We start from the raw sequence: 21448 nt of genomic DNA on the forward strand, positions 1-21448 counted from the left end.
CATTGAAGCACTGACCACACTTGATCAGCTCCGCTGGGCAAGCCACATTGTCCGCCTGACAGACACGAGACTCCCAAAGCAGGCGCTCGACTCGGAACTCCTTCGTGGCAAACGAGCCAAAAGTGGGCAGAGGAAACGTTACAAGGACACCCTCAAAGCCTCCCTGATAAAGTGCAACATCCCCACTGACACCTGGGAGTCCCTGGCCAAAGACGGCCCTAAGTGGAGGAAGTGCATCCGGGAGGGCGCTGAGCACCTCGAGTCTCATCGCCGAGAACATGCAGAAATCAAGCGCAGGCAGCGGAAAGAACATGCGGCAAACCAGTCCCACCTACCCCTTCCCTCAACGACTGTCTGTCCAACCTGTGGCAGGGACTGTGGTTCTTGTACTGGACTGTTCAGCCACCTAAGGACTCATTCTAAGAGTGGAAGCAAGTCTTCCTCGATTCCGATGGACTGCCTATGATGATTTGTGGGAGCTTGCTGAGCACAAATTGGCTGCTGTGTTTCCTACATTACAACAGTGACTACACTTCAACAGTGACTTCATTGGCTGTCTAACACTTTGGGAAATCCTGAGATGGTGAAAGGTATTATATAAATGCAAATCTTTCTTTACGCCAGGCAGATCGAACAAATAAAATAACGAGGAATCTTACCTGAAAAGCCTATTAAAGATATAACAAATATCGAAGCACATGGGCGAGGTCATGGCCATGGTGCCCCTCACAGGTCAATAGCTGCCATGCTCAATGGTCAAACCTCACTCCCAATCACGGCCAGCACCAGCAAGGGCCAGGAGAGGGGGGGGGGGGGGGCGGCGGGGTGGCAGGGGGAGGGGAGGAAATTTGAGAATAATTTACTTAAAAAAGAATTAGTTGAGTTTCACAGTGGAGTGTGTGTTTGTTCAATCTCTCTGCTCCCTTCTGTCCCAGGGACTGTGTCGAGTGCAAGGTGTTTGACACCGGGGAGCGTAAGGATGACGGAACCTGTGAAAAGGTGTGCAGGGATGAGATCCGATTCGTGGAGAAGCTGGGTAAGTGTACGGAGTGATACGTCGGGTTAAACTACCAGCGGTCCTGCCTCCTGGTTGTCTGATCAGAACAGGATTAGTGGTAGGGTAAGGGTTAGGGTTAGTGCCTCCCACCCCAGCAGTACCATTCAGGGCTGTCGCCACTCATTAAATCCAACCTGTACAGCAGTTTGACTGAAAGCCAGTTAACTCCGAGCTGCAAGTCCTGATTTATTCTGGATGTACAGCTCTTCTCTCTAATTGATGCAGGTCTGGTCACCACATTACAGAAAGGATGCGATTGCACTAGAGGAGGTGCACAGGAGATTTACGAGGATGTTGCCTGGACTGGAAAACTTCAGCTATAAGGAAAGATTGGATAGGCTGGGATTGTTTTCTTTGGAACAGAGGAGGCTGAAGGGAGATTTAATTGAAGTACATAAAATTATGAGGGGCCTTGATAGAGGGGATAGGAAGGACCTATTTCCCTTAGCAGAGGGATCAATAACCAGGGGGCAGAGATTTAAAGTAGTTGGTAGAAGGATTAGAGGGGAGATCAGGAGACATTTCTTCACCCAGAGGGTGGTGGGGGTCTGGAACTCACTGCCTGAAAGGGTGATAGAGGCAGAAACCCTCACCACATTTAAAAGGTATTTGGATGTGCATCTGAAGTGCCGTAACCTACAGATCTACGGACAGAGAGCTGGAAGGTGGGATTAAGCTGGGTAACTCTTTTTCGATCGGCACGGACACAATGGGCCAAATGGCCGCCTTCTGTGTTGCAATTTTCTATAATTAAATTGCTATGTTACCCAAAAATACCTTCTACACCTGGGCACAGTGTTCCCCGATAACCCCTCCCCGGGCAGTGTTCCCCGATAACCCCTCCCCGGGCACAGTGTTCCCCGATAACCCCTCCACGGGCACAGTGTTCCCCGATAACCCCTCCACGGGCACAGTGTTCCCCGATAACCATTCCCCCATGCAGTGTTCCCCGATAACCCTTCCCCCGGGCACAGCGTTCCCCGGTAACCCCTCCCCCGGGCACAGCGTTCCCCGATAACCCCTCCCCGGGCACAGTGTGCCCTGATAACCCCTCCCCGGGTACAGTGTTCCCCGATAACCCCTCCCCACGCACAGTGTTCCCCGATAACCATTCACCCACGCAGTGTTTCCCGATAACCCTTCCCCCGGGCACAGCGTTCCCCGGTAACCCTTCCCCCGGGCACAGCGTTCCCCGGTAACCCTTCCCCCGGGCACAGTGTTCCCCGATAACGCTCTCACAATTCATCAATTAGTCACCTTGAAGGGGGAAAAAAAATCACTCAAGGTTTGCTTATCAACAAAACACACAGGGAGTGAACTCACTTTAGTAGCTGACACATCATATCCTGTAGAAGCAAAGTTAGTGCATGTTGTATAAAATTGAATGCGATGAGATCATCTGGCACAAACAAGGGGCTGTGGCGGGAGTGTGTGGGTGTGTGTGAGCAATAATCAGCTTAGAACATAGAACATAGAACATAAGAATTAGGAACAGGAGTAGATCTTCGAGCCCCTCGAGACACCCTCTCCCCGTAACCCTTAATTCCCTTATTGGTTAAAAATCTATCGATCTGTGACTTGAATACATTCAATGAGCTAGCCTCAACTGCTTCCTTGGGCAGAGAATTCCACAGATTCACAACCCTCTGGGAGAAGAAATCCCTTCTCAACTCGGTTTTAAATTGGCTCCCCCGTATTTTGAGGCTGTGCCCCCTAGTTCTAGTGTCCCCGACCAGTGGAAACAACCTCTCTGCCTCTATCCTGTCTATCCCTTTCATGATTTTAAATGTTTCTATAAGATCACCCCTCATCCTTCTGAACTCCAATGAGTAAAGACCCAGTCTACTCAATCTATCATCATAAGGTAACCCCCTCATCTCCGGAATCAGCCTAGTGAATCGTCTCTGCCCCTCCAAAGCTAGTATATCCTTCCTTAAGTAAGATGACCAAAACTACACGCAGTACTCCAGGTGCGGCCTCACCAATACCCTATACAGTTGCAGCAGGACCTCCCTGCTTTTGTACTCCATCCCTCTCGCAATGAAGGCCAACATTCCATTTGCTTTCTATCGATGCTCAGTCCCACGCTGCCCAGATTAGATGTTCAGAATATCAACCTGGATGCTACAACCGGAGTGCACCGTGTAGTGAGAGGCGACGTAACTCAGGGCTGTTCTGAGCCCTTCTACATCAACAGAACCGGTCAGTGACGCTGTTTGATCCACGGGCTGTGAAGCGAATTGCTGACAGCCAGGCCGTCGGAGCCTTGTATCTGAAACAACTCCGCCTGTGATACACCAGACAAACGGGCTCGTGTGTGTCGGGACGCGACAGCTCGAAGCTGGGTCCAGTCTGCTGACGCTAGCACTCAAACACGGCAGGCAGCTCCTAGCCCAGGGGCTGGGGGGGAAACAGAGAGCCTGTGCGCTGTTTCTGAAGCTACATCCCTCTCTACCCTCTCCTCCTGCTCTTGTGAAGGGGCCGGAACTCATGCTGATACCCGGTGTCTCCGATGCCCGCTGGTATTTGCCCAACGTCCAGGATGGTAAATCTCCGAGTTTGAGTGTGTGACAACGAGGAGGGGCATTGCTACCGAGCTCTGTGCTGTCTGACCGGTCACCCCCACAGTGACCCCGAGCAGCAACTTTCTCCCCTCCCCCCTCCTCTCTAATTCAGGGATCCTGAGGTCAATTGCAGAGCCCCAGTTGGGGTTGGCTATCTGTCCTGCACCCCTCAGTACCGTGGGACAGTTATGGGGTGTCATCCTGTTGGCCAAGATCCCCACTCTCAAATTCTTATCCTGCAAGCCCTGTGAATGAAGGGAGAAGGCAGGATTGGCCTGGGATTTGGTACCCCTCTCACCCCATGGTTGAATATCTTGTCACCGTCTAGATGACACATGGGTGGGCTAGCCGAGCTTTTGCTCTGAGGCTGAAGCTTGGAATGAGTTTGTGCCTGTAATGTATTTGCTTCATGGGTTCTTTGCTTAAGAATTCATAGCACACATAGCTCTTAAGAACTAGTTGGTTTATTAGCAAAAAGTTTAACAATCACGCTACACATTACCAGTTTATCCACCTGGCTCACAACCAACTGCCTCATCGTGGATCCCCCGAATCCAACTGGCTGAGGTTTTATTGAGTCTTGTGAACATCACGTGACTGGCTAAGCCACTCCCACTCAACAGCTCCACGGACCTGTGAGCATACTCACTGGTGCATACATTACAGTGCCTGCGGGGAGAAGGGGAGAAGCTGGGGAAATAAAACCACACACTTGCAAGAAGGCAGGGAAATCATTTCTTATTGAAAATATGCTTTATAAATTATCTACATCAAAATAATTGGGTTGTGTCAGATAAAGAGCCCGGCACACAAGCAGCTTCCCACTTGGATCAGGAAGGCACTGGGCTTGGTGAATAACCATAACCCTGACCAGCCCCCCCCGCCCTCAGCTCCCCCTTCCAACCAGCTCCCCCTCCCAACCAGCTCCCCCTCCCAACCAGCTCCCCCTTCGCAACCAGCTCCCCCACCGCCCTCAGCTCCCCCTCCCAACCAGCTCTCCCTCCCAACCAGCTTCCCCCTCCCAACCAGCTCCCTCTTCCCAACCAGCTCCCCCCTCCCAACCAGCTCCCCGCCCCCCTCAGCTCCCCCCTCCCAACCAGCTCCCCGCCCCCCTCAGCTCCCCCCTCCCAACCAGCTCCCCCTCCCAACCAGCTCTCCCCTCCCCTCAGCTCCCCCCTCCCAACCAGCTCCCCCTCCCAACCAGCTCTCCCCTCCCCTCAGCTCCCCCCCTCCCAACCAGCTCCCCCTTCCCCACCAGCTCCCCCTTCCCAACCAGCTCCCCCCTCCCAACCAGCTCCCCCCCTCCCAACCAGCTCCCCCTCCCAACCAGCTCTCCCCTCCCCTCAGCTCCCCCACTCTGCCATAAACAGTGAAACTGGGACTGCTCCTGGTCACATTAAAGACACCTTTGAGTAGTGTTCAGTACATTCAGTGGGTTCAGTACATTACATTCAATATCGCAGTTCAGTCCATGAATCACAATGGCTGATGTTGTCGTATGAACACTTAACACACTTGTATCAACTCCTCTCTCCTACTTTCACTGCATTTATTTTACTTAGTTTAACACCTCAGTTTAAAAGCGAGATGTGGAATTTATTATGAACGTGTTGAGTATTAATTTGATCACGGTGTATCCATGCTGCTGGTGACGAGTGATAATGCTGCTCCTCGCAGGGCAGGTTGCAGGCATCGATACATCGGGATCGATTCGAGAATGGGTGTTGGGCATTATGTGGAGGATTGGAGGTCGGGCTGTAGGGGGATTGGAGGATGGGCGGTGGGGGAGTTGGAGGGCGGGCTGTAGGGGGATTGGAGGGCAGGCTGTAGGGGGCTTGGAGGGTGTGCGGTGGGGGGGTTGGAGGGCGGGCTGTAGGGGGATTGGAGGGCGGGCTGTAGGGGGCTTTGAGGGCGGGCTGTAGGGGGCTTGGTGGGTGGTGGGGGGGTTGGAGGGTGGGCGTTGGGGGGGTTGGAGGGTGGGCTGTATGGGGCTTGGTGGGCGGTGGGGGGGTTGGAGGGCGGGCTGTAGGGGGATTGGAGGGCGGGCTGTAGGGGGATTGGAGGGTGGGCTGTGTGGGGGGTTGGAGGGCGGGCTTAGGGGGATTGGAGGGCGGGCTGTAGGGGGATTGGAGGGTGGGCTGTGGGGGGGTTGGAGGGTGGGCTGTAGGGGGCTTGGTGGGCGGTGGGGGGGTTGGAGGGCGGGCTGTAGGGGGCTTTGAGGGCGGGCTGTAGGGGGCTTGGAGGGTGGGCTGTGGGGGGGTTGTAGGGCGGGCTTAGGGGGATTGGAGGGCGGGCTGTAGGGGGATTGGAGGGTGGGCTGTGGGGGGGTTGGAGGGTGGGCTGTATGGGGCTTTGAGGGCGGGCTGTAGGGGGCTTGGTGGGCGGTGGAGGGGTTGGAGGGCGGGCTGTAGGGGGATTGGAGGGTGGGCTGTGGGGGGATTAGAGACGTGCTGTGGGCATTGTGGTGAGCTGTTGCAGTGGCCAATGAGGAATTGTCTGTTGAGTTTTGGTTGCCTCTCCATTTCATTCTGAATTACACGGTTTGATTCTTTACCCTGCCCGTCTTTCTCTGTAGACGCAGAAACAAAAGATGGTGTCATCTGTAGCTACAAAGACCAGAATGGCTGCACGGTTCGTTTCCAATATCATGAAGAGTCAAATGGAAAATCCATTCTGTCAGTTATTAAAGAACCAGGTTTGAAACCGTTATTCTTTGGGCTGTATTCTATGTGTTGATTTTGCTGGTATTAAATGCAAACCGGGAGTGGCATAGAATCTTGCAGCACAGACGGAGGCCATTCAGCCCATCATGCTCATGCCGGCTCTTTGAAAGAGTGATCCAATTAGTCCCACTGCCCCACTCTTTCCCCATAGTCCTGCAATTTTCGCCACTTCAAGTATTTATCCAATTCCCTTTTGGAAAGTTGCGATTGAATCTTCCCCCAACGCCCTTTCAGGCAGCGCATTCCCGATCATAGCAACTCGCTGTTGCTCCTCATCTCCCTCTTGTTCTTTTGCCAATGACCTTAAATCTCTTTCCTCTTCCCTCCTTATTTACTCTATCGAAACCCCTCATAATTTTGAAGACATCTATTAACTCTCCCCAGAACCTTCTCTGCTCGAAGGAGAACAATCCCAGCCTCTCTGGGCTCGCCACATAACTGAGTGGGAGGGGTTAGGGCTCAATTTAATGTTGTCTGCTAATCCTGTAACCTCTCTTTGCCTTCCGTATTGACTTTTTCAATTACCTCCTATACTACCCATAATCTTCCTGGTTATTATCTGAATCTTGCTCCAGGCATTTGTCATAAACTTCCTTTTTCTGTTTTATATTAATTTTTATTTCTTTTGTCATCCAGGGCACATTAGCTTTGGATGCCCTATCTTTTCCCTCAAACGAAAATGCCACTTGTACCTGAACGATCTTGTCCCTGAAGGCCCTCCGTTGCTCCGTTACTGCTTGACCCCGCAATCACCTTTTCCAACCTACTTGTGCTCGCTCCCGTCTTCAATCACTGAAATTAGCTTTTTTACCTTTGTTATTTTCTGGTCTCTTTCCATAATTGCTTCAAACGATGCAGTGGTCACTGTTAGCTCGGTGATCTCTCGCTGTCACACACTCCACTTGCCTGACTTCATTTCCCACAATCGTATCCAACACTGCTTCCTTCCTTGGACTGGAGACATACTGGGGGAGATATTCGGGTCATCTGCCCCCGGGAGGGCACTAACGGGGCGCAAACCACGTTTCGCCTGGGCACGGCGCCGCTAACGACTCCCGCTCAAATTCCGCAAGAGTTCAGCGGCAGCGGTAACTGGCAACGCCCTGCCCTGCCGAACATGATGATGTCATCACTGTGTGCAGCGTCCTGTTTCCGCCCCCTGAGCGAAGCTTTGTGAGCGCCCCTGAGGCTGCGCCAGACGATGCCAGCAAGAGCTTCACGGGGCATGTACCAGGCTGTTGGCCGCTCGCAGGGCGCGACTTAAAGGGGAGGTGGCACTCGCACCAAGAAAAATTGTCCAACTTACGCAGGGTCTGTGTTGCCATCTTGCAGGCCCGGCACTCGGCTTGCGTGCTGGGTTGATGCCACGACACCCCGCTCCCCGGTGGTCCAGGTCGTGTCCCGCAGAGCGAAGGGGAGGGCCCTTCCTACGGGGCAGTGCTACGTGTCCCAGTGTTGCACCGCTCTCCCTTTGCTTCTGTCCCGCTCGCGCCCCACAGAGCAAGCGGAGTACATTATCGCGAGCGGGACGGGACATCTGTGCCTGGAGCAGGATCCCCCGCATCGCAGCCATTCCCGCCCCCAAACGGGGCAATGTACAATTTTCGCCCCCCATTGAACAAGAAGATTCTCCTGTACACATATCAGAAAATTACCCTCCACACTATGTTTTTACCAGTCTATATTAGGGTCATTAAACTCTGCTAATATTACTGCTCTATTTTTGTTACAAGCCTTTGAAAATTTGCTGACAAATTTGCTCATCTATCTCCTTTTCACTAAAGCTCTATAAAAATTTCCCAGCAATGTAACCGCTCCCCCTCTGTTCCTCAACTCCAGCTAAATAGATCCAGTCCTAGAACCATCTCGTAAATCTGTTCTATTCAGACCTGTAACACCATCCTCAATCAATACTACCACGCCCTCTCCTCTCTTTCCTTCGCTATCATCCCTGAATATTTGGTAACCAGGAATATTAAGACCCCATTCCTGACCGCCTTTGAGCTGTGTCTCTGTTAATGCGACCACGTCATAATCCCATGTGACAATTTGTGCCTGCAGCTCACCGACCTTATCAGTTACAGTGCGGACAGACACGGATATACAATTTAATGCCTCCTTTTGCTATTTTCCTCAATCTGATGTCCTGCAATTTCGGGGATATTTCTAATTTTATTGCTGTGTTTTTATCTCTCTGTCCTCTGATCGCATTGCTGCTATTATGGAGCGTCAAACAATAAGAAGGAGCTAGACCACATCCTGAGGTGGTGAAAGGCACTATATAAATGCAAGTTCTTTCTTTGTTCCCCAGAATGCGCGCCCCCATTGAACCCACTGATCATCGTGCTGCCGTTGATGGGAGCGATCCTGCTGTGTGGGCTGCTGGCACTGCTGATCTGGAAGCTGCTGGTCACCCTCCACGACCGCCGGGAGTTTGCCAAATTCGAGGCGGAGCGAGCCAAGGCCAAGTGGGAGACGGTGAGGACGGGTTTGCTGTTACTGACCGCGGCATGCAGCGCACGCACTGCACATACGCACTGCGCCAACACCGACAGCGACTGCCATAGTGCGCAACTCAAAAAACGCCCCCCCCCCCCCCGTTTCCCCACCCACCCCCCGTCCCTCGTGCCTCCATTGTGAGAGAGCCCCCATCGCCCCTGTTTATCGCAAGGAATGGTTCGACACCAGGACCTGTCCCAGACTGGTGGGAGGCTGCACGCTAAGCTATACTGCTGGCTCCGCATTGCTCCCGAATCAGGGAAAGCTGAGGTTCTGTGTCTGTATATCTGAACGGACACAATTCCCGGTAACCAGTGTCCAAATGATGCTGAAATTTGGGGTGGAAATTCGGTCGCACCTCAGTTGGGGCAGTGTTTGGGCAAAATTCATCAGCTAGGCCCAGAGAGTGGAGCAGAGCGCTAAGGGAGGCGAACCACACCTCTTTTAGGGCTCTAGGCCGGCTGAGCAAGTGAAAATCCCGAGCTAAACCGGCCAAAGAGCGCCGTAACAGAGGCCGGGGGGGGGGTGCAGGGAGGCAACTGGGAAAAGCCCAGCAAAACGTTCCCAATACTTCGCTCATGCCACAACATAAATCGCAAAAAATACGATCACACTGACCTGAGGTGGACATTACTTACCTCACTATGGCCACTACAGCTCGGACCGCCCGCTTTCACAGACGTTCCCACTAGGGGCTGCTAGGGGGCGCTAAGGGTCAGGCGGAAACCAAAAATGGAGTCGGTGTCACAACCAGTGCGTTGCACGCCGGCTCGCCTCGCCCGGGCGGTAGCGCTACACGTCCCGTCGATACCGGCACCGAAGGTCCCGGCGCGGCACCAGAAGCTGGCCGCCCGGGCGCAAGCGCTTACCGCCGCCATTGCCGCCTCTCCGGGGCACTAAGTGGGGCGGCAGAAGGCCGAATTTCCAGCCCTTATCCTTTTTTTGGTTCCGATCCAATGCATTTTCAATATGAAGAAAACTTGTTTTAGATTGGAAAGAAAGAAAAAGAAAGAAAATTTGATTTGCATTTATATCGCATTTTTCATGAGCTCAGAGTTCCTGTCACTGATTCACCATAAACGTTCCAGTCAGATTGACACAGCGTGACAGCGCCGCGGTTCTGAGCGCTCGGTGACCCGGAGGTACCGAGGTTCTGTGAGCGTTCGGTGACCCGGAGGTACCGAGGTTCTGTGAGATTTCGGTTATCCGGAGATGTTGCGGTTCTGAGCGTTTGGTGACCCAGAGATACCGCGGTTCTGTGAGAGTTCGGTGATCCGGAGATGCCGCGGTTCTGTGAGAGTTCGGTGATCCGGAGATGTTGCGGTTCTGTGAGAGTTCGGTGATCCGGAGATGTTGCGGTTCTGAGCGCTCGGTGACCCGGAGATACCGAGGTTCTGTGAGCGTTCCGTGACCTGGAGATACCGAGGTTCTGTGAGCGTTCGGTGACCTGGAGATACCGAGGTTCTGTGAGCGTTCGGTGACCTGGAGATACCGAGGTTCTGTGAGCGTTTGGTGACCCAGAGATACCGCGGTTCTGTGAGAGTTCGGTGATCCGGAGATGCCGCGGTTCTGTGAGAGTTCGGTGGCCTGGAGATACCGCGGTTCTGTGAGAGTTCGGTGATCCGGAGATGCCGCGGTTCTGTGAGAGTTCGGTGATCCGGAGATGCCGCGGTTCTGTGAGAGTTCGGTGATCCTGAGATACCGCGGTTCTGTGAGCGTTCGGTGATCCAGAGTCACAGTTTCACCGAGCTTTCACCCATTTCTCATTTCAGGCCAACAACCCGCTGTACAAAGGGCCGACATCAACCTTTACAAATTTCACCTACAGCGGCAACGCAGAGTGAGGGAGTGCCGGCGGCACACGATGATACAAACCCGGCACCGGAGAGCTCCGAGTGGGTTATGCTGGGCACAAAACCGAGGGGCTTGGGGACTTTTTTTTCACTGAGATGGCATTCCTTTCGCTGGCCTGTGTCGAGCTTCACACGGCCGCAACTTCAGTCTGTAAAACCTACCTTCCCCCAACACAGGACCGCTCAACCTGCACACTGCACTGAGCCTCGGCAAGGTAGCCTTGGTTCCTGTTACCAGCGGGAGTTTGGACCCGCACCACAACCAGTGCCGCAGACTCCCAACTACAGGGCTCTGCGTGGGTATTGGTCACACCCGAGTGGTGTCTCTGATAATCCCAGTGGCTGTAAATGCACTGTGACACGCACCCCTTTATCAGGGGGTTTGATAGAATAAATAAAGAGAAACGGTTGACACTGACGGGAGGGTCGGGAACCAGAGGACACAGATTTAAGGTAATTGGCAAAAGAACCAGAGGGGGAGATGAGAATTTTATTTACGCAACGAGTTGTTGTGATCTGGAATGCACGGCCTGAGAGGGTGGGAGCAGATTCAATAGTAACCTTCAAAAGGGAATTGAATATGTACTTGAAGGGGAAACGTTTGCAGGGTTTATGGAGAAAGAGCGCTTTCAAAGAGCCGGCTCAGCCACGATGGGCGCAATGGCCTCCTCCTGTATGGTAGGATTCTCTAACTCTACGTCCAGACCAGAGGCTCCCTGAGGTTGCTGCTGAGTGTTGAGGACGATGATCTCAGTGGGAGTGTCACAACGGAGCCTCAGCACTCCTGCGTTATGGTGGGGGGGGGGGGGGTGTGTGGAGGTGGGGGAGAAGGAAGTAAATGGTCCTCCCATTGCTCTCGCTGGACGTGAGTGGGTGGGTGCGGGCAGCCAATCGGCTGCGGGCAGGATCACGCTCCAATCCGATGTCACTCGGGGGAGGGGTCCCGGTGTCCAGGGGGGTCGCCGATTGTGTCAGACAGGAAGGGAGAAAGCGGTGGATCCAGTTTTTCATCTCGGAAGTGACTTTAACCTCATCCCATTCAGATCGAACACATCCTGCGGCGGATACAGTTGGATCTGCACGTTTGGCCATTGCACACTCCCGTACTTCACACCAGTCCAACTGAGTCGCTTATCCCCGTTTTCCAGACACGGGAGGATGTCCGTCTTCGCCCGGGAGTGTTTCCTCACTGACCCCCGCTCCGCCCCAAACTGGTTCTGGGGGCTCTGAGGCTGGCCACACTGCTCAGGCTGGGACTGGGCCCTGCGGAACACCAGGCCCGGGGGTGGGGGGGTCAGGGGCCGGGGGGGGGGGGGAAACGGCAGCTCTGCAGCTGGTCACACTCACCCATCGGCCCTTGGGCTAATGAGGGCGGACGGAAGGAGGGAGCGGGGCGATCAGCCAGGATTCCCACTCCCGATTACTTCCCCAAAGCCCCTGCACTCTCAATCCCAGTGCGTTGCTACGGACACAGGGCCGGAAAGAAATGTGAGCAAGCTCTACACTATCCGTATGTTTTTTTAAATTCCTTTTTATTGACTGTTCTGTAATATGCCATTAAAATGTCTTGTGTTCTGTGTATATAGCTTTTGAATCACCTGGGGGCGGACGAGGTAATACTATTGGTTCACTTTATTAACCTTTCCTAATTGCACGCACTGAACACAGCTCAGAGTCACTCACCACAGACACTGTGTCAGCACAGCACTGATCCCGTACTGATAGCCACTTCACACAGCCAAGCCACAGTCTGACAACTCGATCTACAGTTTAACGACTCTCTGCGGAAAGAATTTCCTCCCAACGGCTAACCCACAACATCAAGTTGCGTTGACGTAGCTCCATCGACAGAGAAAAACGTCTCATGGCGCTTGTCAGAGGCGTAAATGGACAAAATAGAGGCTGAGCCAAAGGTGGAGATGTCGGGGTGGGGAGGGAACGAAAGGCACAAGTAATTCAGATTCTAGCATCCGCAGTATTTTGCTTTTGTAGAAGTTAATCTGTGGTGTGCACTGCCCCCTTGTAGAATGGCGGTTCCACTTCAGACGGCATGTGGGTCTTGTGCACGTGCTTTCATTGTGTTGTGACTGGGAACTCGGAGCGATTGCATAACCCGCAAGTTAGTTACGGGCACCAGTTGGGTGGGACCTGGCTAATTCAGCTGCAGTTGTTGCTGGTTCGATCTCTCACATCCTGCCACCGTAGGATGTGGGTCAGCAAGCAGGCAGCATGCCCAAGGAAGCGGTGAACCAGAGTGTGAAGCTGCCCCACCCACTCTCTCCCCTCTCCTGAAGTTACAGGGGGGAGCGGTGCATATGGTGGAGCCCGGAGGGTGTGGCCTGCTCCCCCTGCTGGCTGAGGCGTGAAGTGTTTCACAGCGAGTTAATGTAACGTAGAAAATAGGCAACAAATGCGCTGATGACACCGAATGTATTGTGTTCCTAACTCAGATGAGGCTGCACACAGGGAGGTTAAAGTAACAGTGACCTCAGTCTTTATTAAGACACTCCAGAGTGAGGAAAAGACCTTAGGGGCCGGCTTATATACAGTGCTCCCAAGGGATGCTGGGATCCCTTCGGACTTCAGGGGATGAGCTCCCTGGTGGCGGAACATGGGAGTGCAGACTTTACAGATACACAACATCACTCCCCCCACCAAAGTCAAAGTGAAAACTATTTACAAGGTGGTCGGGAGCCTTTCTTTCCCTGGTGGACCGCCTCGGTACAAATGTCTGTTCTGGTGTGTTGGCTGTGCCCTCGCTGGGCTGGCGTGTTGTTGGCCCTGCAGGGCTGCTGGGTGAGCCTGGCCTTGCTGGGCTGTTGGGCGTGATGGGTTCGATTTCCTGGTCCGGGGTAGTGTCGTTGGTCCTTTGGGTGTGTGTTGTGGGCTCGAAAAAGATGGTGTCTGCTGTGGGTTGTTCAGGGCAGTCTGTGAACCGCAGCCTCGTTTGGTCCAGGTGCTTTCTGCAAATTTGTCCATTGTTTAGTTTGACTACAAACACCCTATTCCCTTCTTTAGCTATCACCGTGCCAGCGATCCACTTGGGACCATGTCCATAGTTTAGCACATACACAGGGTCATTCAGATCAATTTCCTGTGATACAGTGGCGCGACCATCGTTTACATTTTGTTGCTGCCGACTGCTCTCTACCTGATCATGCAGGTTGGGGTGAACCAGCGAAAGTCTGGTTTTAAGTGTCCTTTTCATGAGTAGCTCAGCCGGGGGCACCTCTGTGAGCAAGTGGGGTCTCGTGTGGCAGCTGAGCAGTACTCGGGACAGGCGGGTTTGGAGTGAGCCTTCTGTGATTCGTTTAAGGCTCTGTTTGATTGTTTGTACTGCCCGCTCTGCCTGCCCATTGGAGGCTGGTTTAAACGGGGTCGAGGTGACATGTTTGATCCCATTGCGGATTGCGGGTCATGAATTATTTCAATTCGGCACTGGTGAAACATGGCCCGTTGTCACTGACCAGTATGTCAGGCAGGCCGTGGGTGGCAAACATAGCCCTCAGGCTTTCAATGGTGGCGGTGGCGGTGCTTCCCAACATTATTTCACATTCAATCCATTTTGAAAAAGCATCCACCCCCACTAGGAACATTTTACCGAGAAACGGGCCTACATAGTCGACATGGATCCTCGACTATGGTCTGGAGGGCCAGGACCACAAGCTTAGTGGTGCCTCTCTGGGCGCGTTGCTCAACTGAGCACACACGCTGCATTACCATACACAGGACTCTTAAGTTAGAGTCGATACCAGGCCACCACACATGGAATCTGGCTATCGCTTTCATCATTACTATACCCGGGTGTGCGCTGTGGAGATCCGAGATGAACGTCTCCCTGCCCTTTTTGGGTAGCACTACGCAGTTACCCCACAACAGGCAGTCTGCCTGAATGGACAGCTCATCCTTACGCCACTGGAACGGCTTGATTAGCTCTTGCATTTCAACGGGGATGCTGGCCCAGCTCCCACGCAGTACACAGTTTTTTACTAGAGACAGCAGAGGATCTTGGCTGGTCCAAGTCCTAATCTGGCAGGCCGTGACAGGTGATTTATCATTTTCAAATGCTTCCATGACCATCAACAAGTCTGCGGACTGCGCCACCATCAACAAGTTTGCAGGCTGCGCTATTTCCACCCCCGTGGTGGGCAATGGTAGCCGACTGAGAGCATCTTGGTGCCTGGCCTCTGGCGGATGGTATAGTTATACGCTGATAGCGCGAGTGCCCACCTTTGTAGGCGGCTGAGGAATTAGTATTTATCCCCTTATTTTCAGAGAACAGGGATATGAGGGGCTTGTGATCGATTTCCAGCTCAAATTTGAGGCCAAACAGGTACTGATGCATTTTCTTTACCCCGAACACACACGCTAATGCTTCTTTCTCAATCATGCTGTAGGCCCTCTCGGCCTTAGACAAACTCCTGGAAGCATAGGTGACAGGTTGCAACTTCCCCGCAACGTTAGCTTGTTGTAATACACACCCGACTCCGTACGAAGACGCATCACGAGTTATACAATACAAGCAGCTTGTTGGAGCATAAAATGTTTCTGGCTTTCTCAAAAGCAATTACTTGATTTTTTCCCCATACCCAGTTCTCACCTTTACGCAATAACACATGTAGGGGCTCTTAACCCCGGTAGGAAATTACCAAATTAGTTGAGGAGTTCCAGGAACGACCGCAGCTCCGTGACGTTCTGTGGCCTGGACGCGTTCCTGATAGCCTCTGTATTGGTGTCTGTGGGCCGAATGTCATCCGCCGCGATCTTTCTCCCCCAAAACTCCATTTCTGTTGCCATGAAGACGCATTTCAACCTCTTCAGCTGCAGCCATACGCGATCCAGTCGCTGGAGGACCTCCTCCAGGTTTTGTAGGTGCTCGATGGTGTCCCGACCCATGACCAATATGTCGTCCTGAAAAACCACCATGCGTGGTACTGACTTGAGTAGGCTCTCCATGTTTCTCTGGAAGATCGCTGCAGCCGACCGAATTCCAAATGGGCATGTTCATCTGTTGTAGATGAACAGTCGCTTGTGCGTGTTGATGCAGGTGAGGCCCTTCAAAGACTCCTCCAGCTCCTGCGTCATGAAGGTCGAAGTCAGGTCGAGCTTGGTGAACGTTTTGCCTCCTGCCAGCGTTGCAAATAGGTCGTCCGCCTTAGGTAGTGGGTATTGGTTCTGTAGCGAGAAACGATTAATAGTTACTTTATAATCGCCACAAATCCTGACCGTGCCATCACTTTTGAGTACTGGAACAATCGGGCTGGCCCACTCGCTGAATTCCACTGGGGAGATGATGCCCTCGCACTGCAGCCTGTCCAGCTTGATTTCCACTCTCTCCCTCATCATGTGAGGTACCGCTCGCGCCTTGTGGTGAATGGGCCATGCCTCTGGGACCAAGTGGATCCGTACCTTCGTCCCGGAAAAGTTTCCAATGCCTGGCTCAAAAAGGGAAGGAAATTTGTTCAGAACCTGGGTACATGAGGCCTCATCAACATGTGATAGCACTCGGATGTCATCCCAGTTCCAGTGGATTTTGCCCAGCCAGCTCCTTCCAAGCAGTGTGAGGCCATCGCCCGGGACACTCTAGAGGGGCAGTTCGTACACCGTGCCCTCGTAGGTGACCTTGACCATGATGCTGCCCAGGACAGTGATAAGCTCTTTGGTGTACGTTCTCAGTTTCGTGTGGATGGGGCTCAGGGCTGGTCTGAGTGCCTTGTTGCACCACAGTCCCTCAAACATCTTTTTACTCATGATGGATTGGCTAGCGCCAGTGTCCAGGTCCATGGCTACGGGTAAGCCATTCAATTTATGTTTAGTATTATAGGTGGACATTTCGTCAAAAATGTGTGCACCCCGTGTACTTCAGCATCTGCCTCCTCTCTCTGCCTCCACTCGTCTGCAAGCTCGTTGGAGATGCCCCATTGTTCCACAGCTCTTGCAAACATATCCTTTGAAGCGACATGAATGGGCTGAATGGAAGCCTCCACAACGCCAACAAGATGTGAATTGCCTTGCATTCATCCTTTGTTGCGGACTCTGAGTCATCTGGGTCACCTGAGGCCTGCTGGCAGTTGCAGACTCGTGGGTTCTGCCCTGTACATTTCTGCTCGCAAACACAGTTCCAGTTAATTTATGAAAATTCCTAGCACTTGTGTGCTGAGAGATTTGTTTGGTGTTATCACTGGTGGACATAAACGCCTGTGCTATCGCAATGGCCTTACAGAGGGTCGGTGTCTCTACAGTCAAAAGTTTTCATAGGATGGTCTCGTGGCCAATGCCCAGTACAAAAAAGTCTCTGAGCATTTGCTCCAGGTAGCCATCAAACTCACATTGTCCTACAGGTCGCCTTAGCTCGGCGACATAGCTCGCCACTTCCTGACCTTCAGATCGCTGGCACGTATAGAACTGATACCTCGCCATCAGCACGCTCTCCCTCGGGTTAAGATGCTCCCGAACCAGTGTACACGGCTCCTCATACGACTTATCTGTGGGTTTCACCGGAGCCAGAAGATTCTTCATGAGGCTGTAGGTCAGTGCCCCGCAGACCGTGAGGAGGACTGCTCTTCTTTTTGCAGCGCTTCCTTCTCCGTCCAGCTCGTTGGCTACAAAGTACTGGTCTAGCCGTTCGACATAAACTTCCCAGTCCTCACCCTCCGAGAACTTCTCCAGAATGCCCACAGTTTGCTGCATCTTTGCGTTGGATTTGTGTACTCGTCGCCAGTTATTGTGTTCCTATCACAGATGAGACTGCACACAGGGAGGTTAAAGTAACAGTAACCTCAGTCTTTATTAAGACACTCCAGAGTGAGGAACAGGCCTTCGGGGCCGGCTGATATACAGTGCTCCCAAGGGATGCTGGGATCCCTTGGGACTTCAGGGGATGCGCTCCCTGGTGGCGGAACATGGGAGTTCATGCTTTACAGATACACAACAGGATGGACCATCAGCAGAAAGTAGGATGTAGTATGGAGTCAAACCGCCCAAGATGGCCCAGCTTCGATCCATGGTCTCTGCTGAATTGGCTCATCTTATCTGGGGCTTCAGTTGAGAGTGTGGGTGGGGTGGGGCGGGCAGGTCCCAGGACTCAGCCAGGACACCTCCTCCTGGTCACTGCCCTGTGCCGCCCGCTGGGAGGTCTGCTTGGGGGGTGAGGGCTGGGTCGGCCTGGGCTGTGGTGCCCTCCAATGTCGAATAGCCTGTTGGCACCCATGCATGAAGAATGGGCACTTAGGCTTCCCGCGGAACCGAATCCTGTGTCAAGCAGTGCCTGTAGGACACGAAGGAAAGAACTTGCATTTCTATCGCGCCTTTCAGCACCCCAGGATGTCCCAAAGCGCTTCATAGCCAATGATGTATTTTTGGAGTGCAGTCACTGTGGTAATGTAGGAAGTGGCAGCCAATTTGCGCACAGCAAGCTCCCACAAACAGCAATGTGATAATGACCAGATCATCTGTTTTTTTAGTTGATGTGGGTCGTGGGATAAATATTGGTCAGGACGCCAGGGAGAACTCCCCTGCTCTTCAAATACTGCCATGGGATCTTTTACATCCACCTGAGAGGGCCGACACCTCGGACTAACCTCTCAGACGGAAGGGGAGGAAGGGAGAATAGCGGAGAGAATTGGTTTCAGAGAAAAGGAAACCACAAACTGCTGCTAATCACAGACTGCTCCTGCCAATGCAATATTTCCAACTGTCGAGTACCGGCTTGTGGATTTGCACCACCTTCTGATCAACCCTGGTTACTGCAGGAGGTGTTACTTTAAAATTTAAAACCATCTTTGAGCAACAGCACTTGGCATATTCGTGGCACATATTTCTTACCCGGGATTCATGTTGAGTAAAGTAAGAGATACATGCTCTAGATGCACATTTGTAAAAAATTATTAAATTATTAAAAAGCTACCAGTCCAGAATATCATGAGCATTCTGGCATCTAGTGTCAACATCAATCACTCCCAGGCCAGTCACAGCTAAAGAGTAAAGCTCTCTCTGCACTGCTCCAGAACATAACATCTTAACCCTACATCAGGGTGGTCCATACTGCACCCATGTGATAGGAGCTTAAGTAACGCCTCGATTTCAAAATTCTCATCCTTATTTTCAATTCCGTCCATGGCCTCGCCCCTCCCCATCTCTGTAATCTCCTCCAGCCCCACAACGCCCCCCCATCCCCCCCAAGATGTCTGCGCTCCTCTAATTCTGCCCTCTTGAGCATCCCCCATCGGTGGCCGTGCCTTCTGTTGCCTGGGCCCCAAGCTCTGGAATTCCCTGTCTAAACCTCTCTACCTCTCTTTTCTCCTCCATGACACTCCTTTAAAACCTACCACTTTAACCAAGCTTTTGGTCACCTGGCTTCATTTCTATTTATGCGGCTCGGTGTCAAATTTTTATCTCTCAATATTCCTGCGAAGTGCTTTGGGACGTTTCACTATGTTAAAGGTGCTATATAAATACAAGTTGTTGTTGTAATGTCACTGGCACCAACATGATGTGTGGACACGTTGATTGTAACGAGTCGTGGGGGAGGGGGTTCACAGACTGCCGTGGACAATTAGAGTGTCAGCAGGGTGTCCACAATAATCAAGGGCTCGGTTCTCTCTGCAACTAGCTGCATCTGAAAAGTGTTTGATTTCTGAATTCTACAAACGGACAGTTCAATCTCAACTTCCGGGGCTTTCTACTTCATTTTTTATTGATAAAACTGCAACACATTGTGACTGCTGATGTAATAAAGATACTGAAATCCAGGCCATTATCTTGACAAGTAGGAGCACAAGTTTGTAAACCTGTTCCACAAAACATATGGGAGCCATATTAAAGGGATAGATCAAGCGTACAAATGCGAAGCGGCTACAAATCTTTGATTAGTCATGGTGCCTTATTTTGGGATATTAATTCCGTAGAGACGGTTCAGAAGAGATTCACTAAGATGAGACCAGGGATAAAAATCTTGCATCACAAGGAGAGATTTAGAGAAACTGGGGGCTCTATTCATTTGAAGAAACAAAATTGAGTGAAGCTCTAACATTGAAACGATTTGATGAAGTAAATCAGGAAATGTTGTTTCCACTTGTCAGTGAGTCAGTAGCTGGAGGGCATAAATTTCACACCGTCAGCAACAGAACAAAGGGGAAATGGCTTTCTGCAGAAGGGTTATTAGAACATTGGTGTAGCACGGGCCAGCCCACAGTGCAATATGTGTGTACTAGGTCCGTGCAGCAGAGCTGGTCTCCAGTCGTCTTGGTTAACCCTTGCCACAGACCTAGCTCTGTCAAGCCTGTTTGGTGGCAGGTGTGCAACGGTCACCACACATTAAAAAAATCTACGCACAGGCATCTTCCACCCTTCAACGTGTAGTTTGGGATCTGAAATATTAAGTCCTTCATTGAAACACCTGTGAACACATACCTTTTTGGTGTGGAAGCAAGTCATCCTTTAAAGATCACATGGATGAGCTTCAACAATTGTACATCCCTGTCTGGAATAAAAACAAAATGAGGAAGGTGACTCAACCGTGGCTAACAAGGGAAATTAAGGATAGTGTTAAATCCAAGGAAGAGGCATATAAATTGGCCAGAAAAAGCAGCAAACCTGAGGGCTGGGAGAAATTCAGAATTCAGCAGAGGAGGACAAAGGGTTTAATTAGGAGGGGGAAAATAGAGTATGAGAGGAAGCTTGCTGGGAACATAAAAACTGACTGCAAAAGCTTCTATAGATATGTGAAAACAAACGTAGGTCCCTTGCAGTCAGATTCATGTGAATTTATAATGGGGAACAAAGAAGTGGCGGACCAGTTAAACAAATACTTTGGTTCTGTCTTCATGAAGGAAGACACAAATAACCTTCTGGAAGTACTAGGGGACCGAGGGTCTAGTGAGAAGGAGGAACTGAAGGAAATCCTTATTAGGCGGGAAATTGTGTTAGGGAAATTGATGGGATTGAAGGCCGATAAATCCCTAGGGCCTGATAGTCTGCATCCCAAATAGCTCTAGAAATAGTGGATGAATTGGTGATCATTTTCCAACAGTCTATCGACTCTGGATCGGTTCCCATGGACTGGAGGGTAGCTAATGTAACACCACTTTTTAAGAAAGGAGGGAGAAAGCGGGTAATTGTAGACTGGTTAGCCTGACATCAGTAGTGGGGAAAATGTTGGAATCAATTATTAAAGATGAAATAGCAGCACATTTGGAAATCAGTGCCGGGATCGGTCCAAGTCAGCATGGATTTATGAAAGGGAAATCCTGCTTGACAAATCTTCTAGAATTTTTTGAGGATGTAACTGGTAGAGTGGACAAGGGAGAACCAATGGATGTGGTGTATTTGGACTTTCAAAAGGCTTTTGACAAGGTCCCACACAAGAGATTGGTGTGCAAAATTAAAGCACATGGTATTGGGGGTAATATACTGACGTGGATAGAGAACTGGTTGGCAGATAGGAAGCAGAGAGTCAGGATAAATGGGTCCTTTTCAAAATGACTAGTGGGATACCATAGGGCTCAGTGCTGGGACCCCAGCTATTTACAATATACATTAATGATTTGGATGAGGGAATTGAGTGTAATATCTCCAAGTTTACAGATGACACTAAACTGGGTGGCGGTGTGAGCTGTGAGGAAGAGGCTAAAAGGTTGCAGGGTGACTTGGACAGGTTAGGTGAGTGGGCAAACGCGTGGCAGATGCAGTATAATGTGGATAAATGTGAGGTTATCCACTTTGGTGGCAAAAACACGAAAGCAGAATATTATC

The 21448-nt window shown here is 51.6% G+C and overlaps 1 protein-coding gene across 1 annotated transcript in view; it reads left to right on the plus strand.

Annotated features, from left to right (window-relative positions):
- LOC139233679 (integrin beta-3-like) overlaps positions 1–11490 on the plus strand; it is an 88057-nt gene extending 76567 nt beyond the window's left edge. The window contains exons 12-15 of the mRNA XM_070864084.1: positions 936–1036; positions 6197–6316; positions 8656–8822; positions 10616–11490. Coding sequence (XP_070720185.1) covers positions 936–1036; positions 6197–6316; positions 8656–8822; positions 10616–10687 — 460 coding nt within the window. The 3' untranslated portion in view covers positions 10688–11490. The remainder of the gene's footprint in view (positions 1–935; positions 1037–6196; positions 6317–8655; positions 8823–10615) is intronic.
- Positions 11491–21448: the final 9958 nt, after the last annotated feature.

This window comes from Pristiophorus japonicus, chromosome 21, assembly GCF_044704955.1.
Source record: "Pristiophorus japonicus isolate sPriJap1 chromosome 21, sPriJap1.hap1, whole genome shotgun sequence".
Classification (NCBI taxonomy): Eukaryota; Metazoa; Chordata; class Chondrichthyes; family Pristiophoridae; genus Pristiophorus; species Pristiophorus japonicus.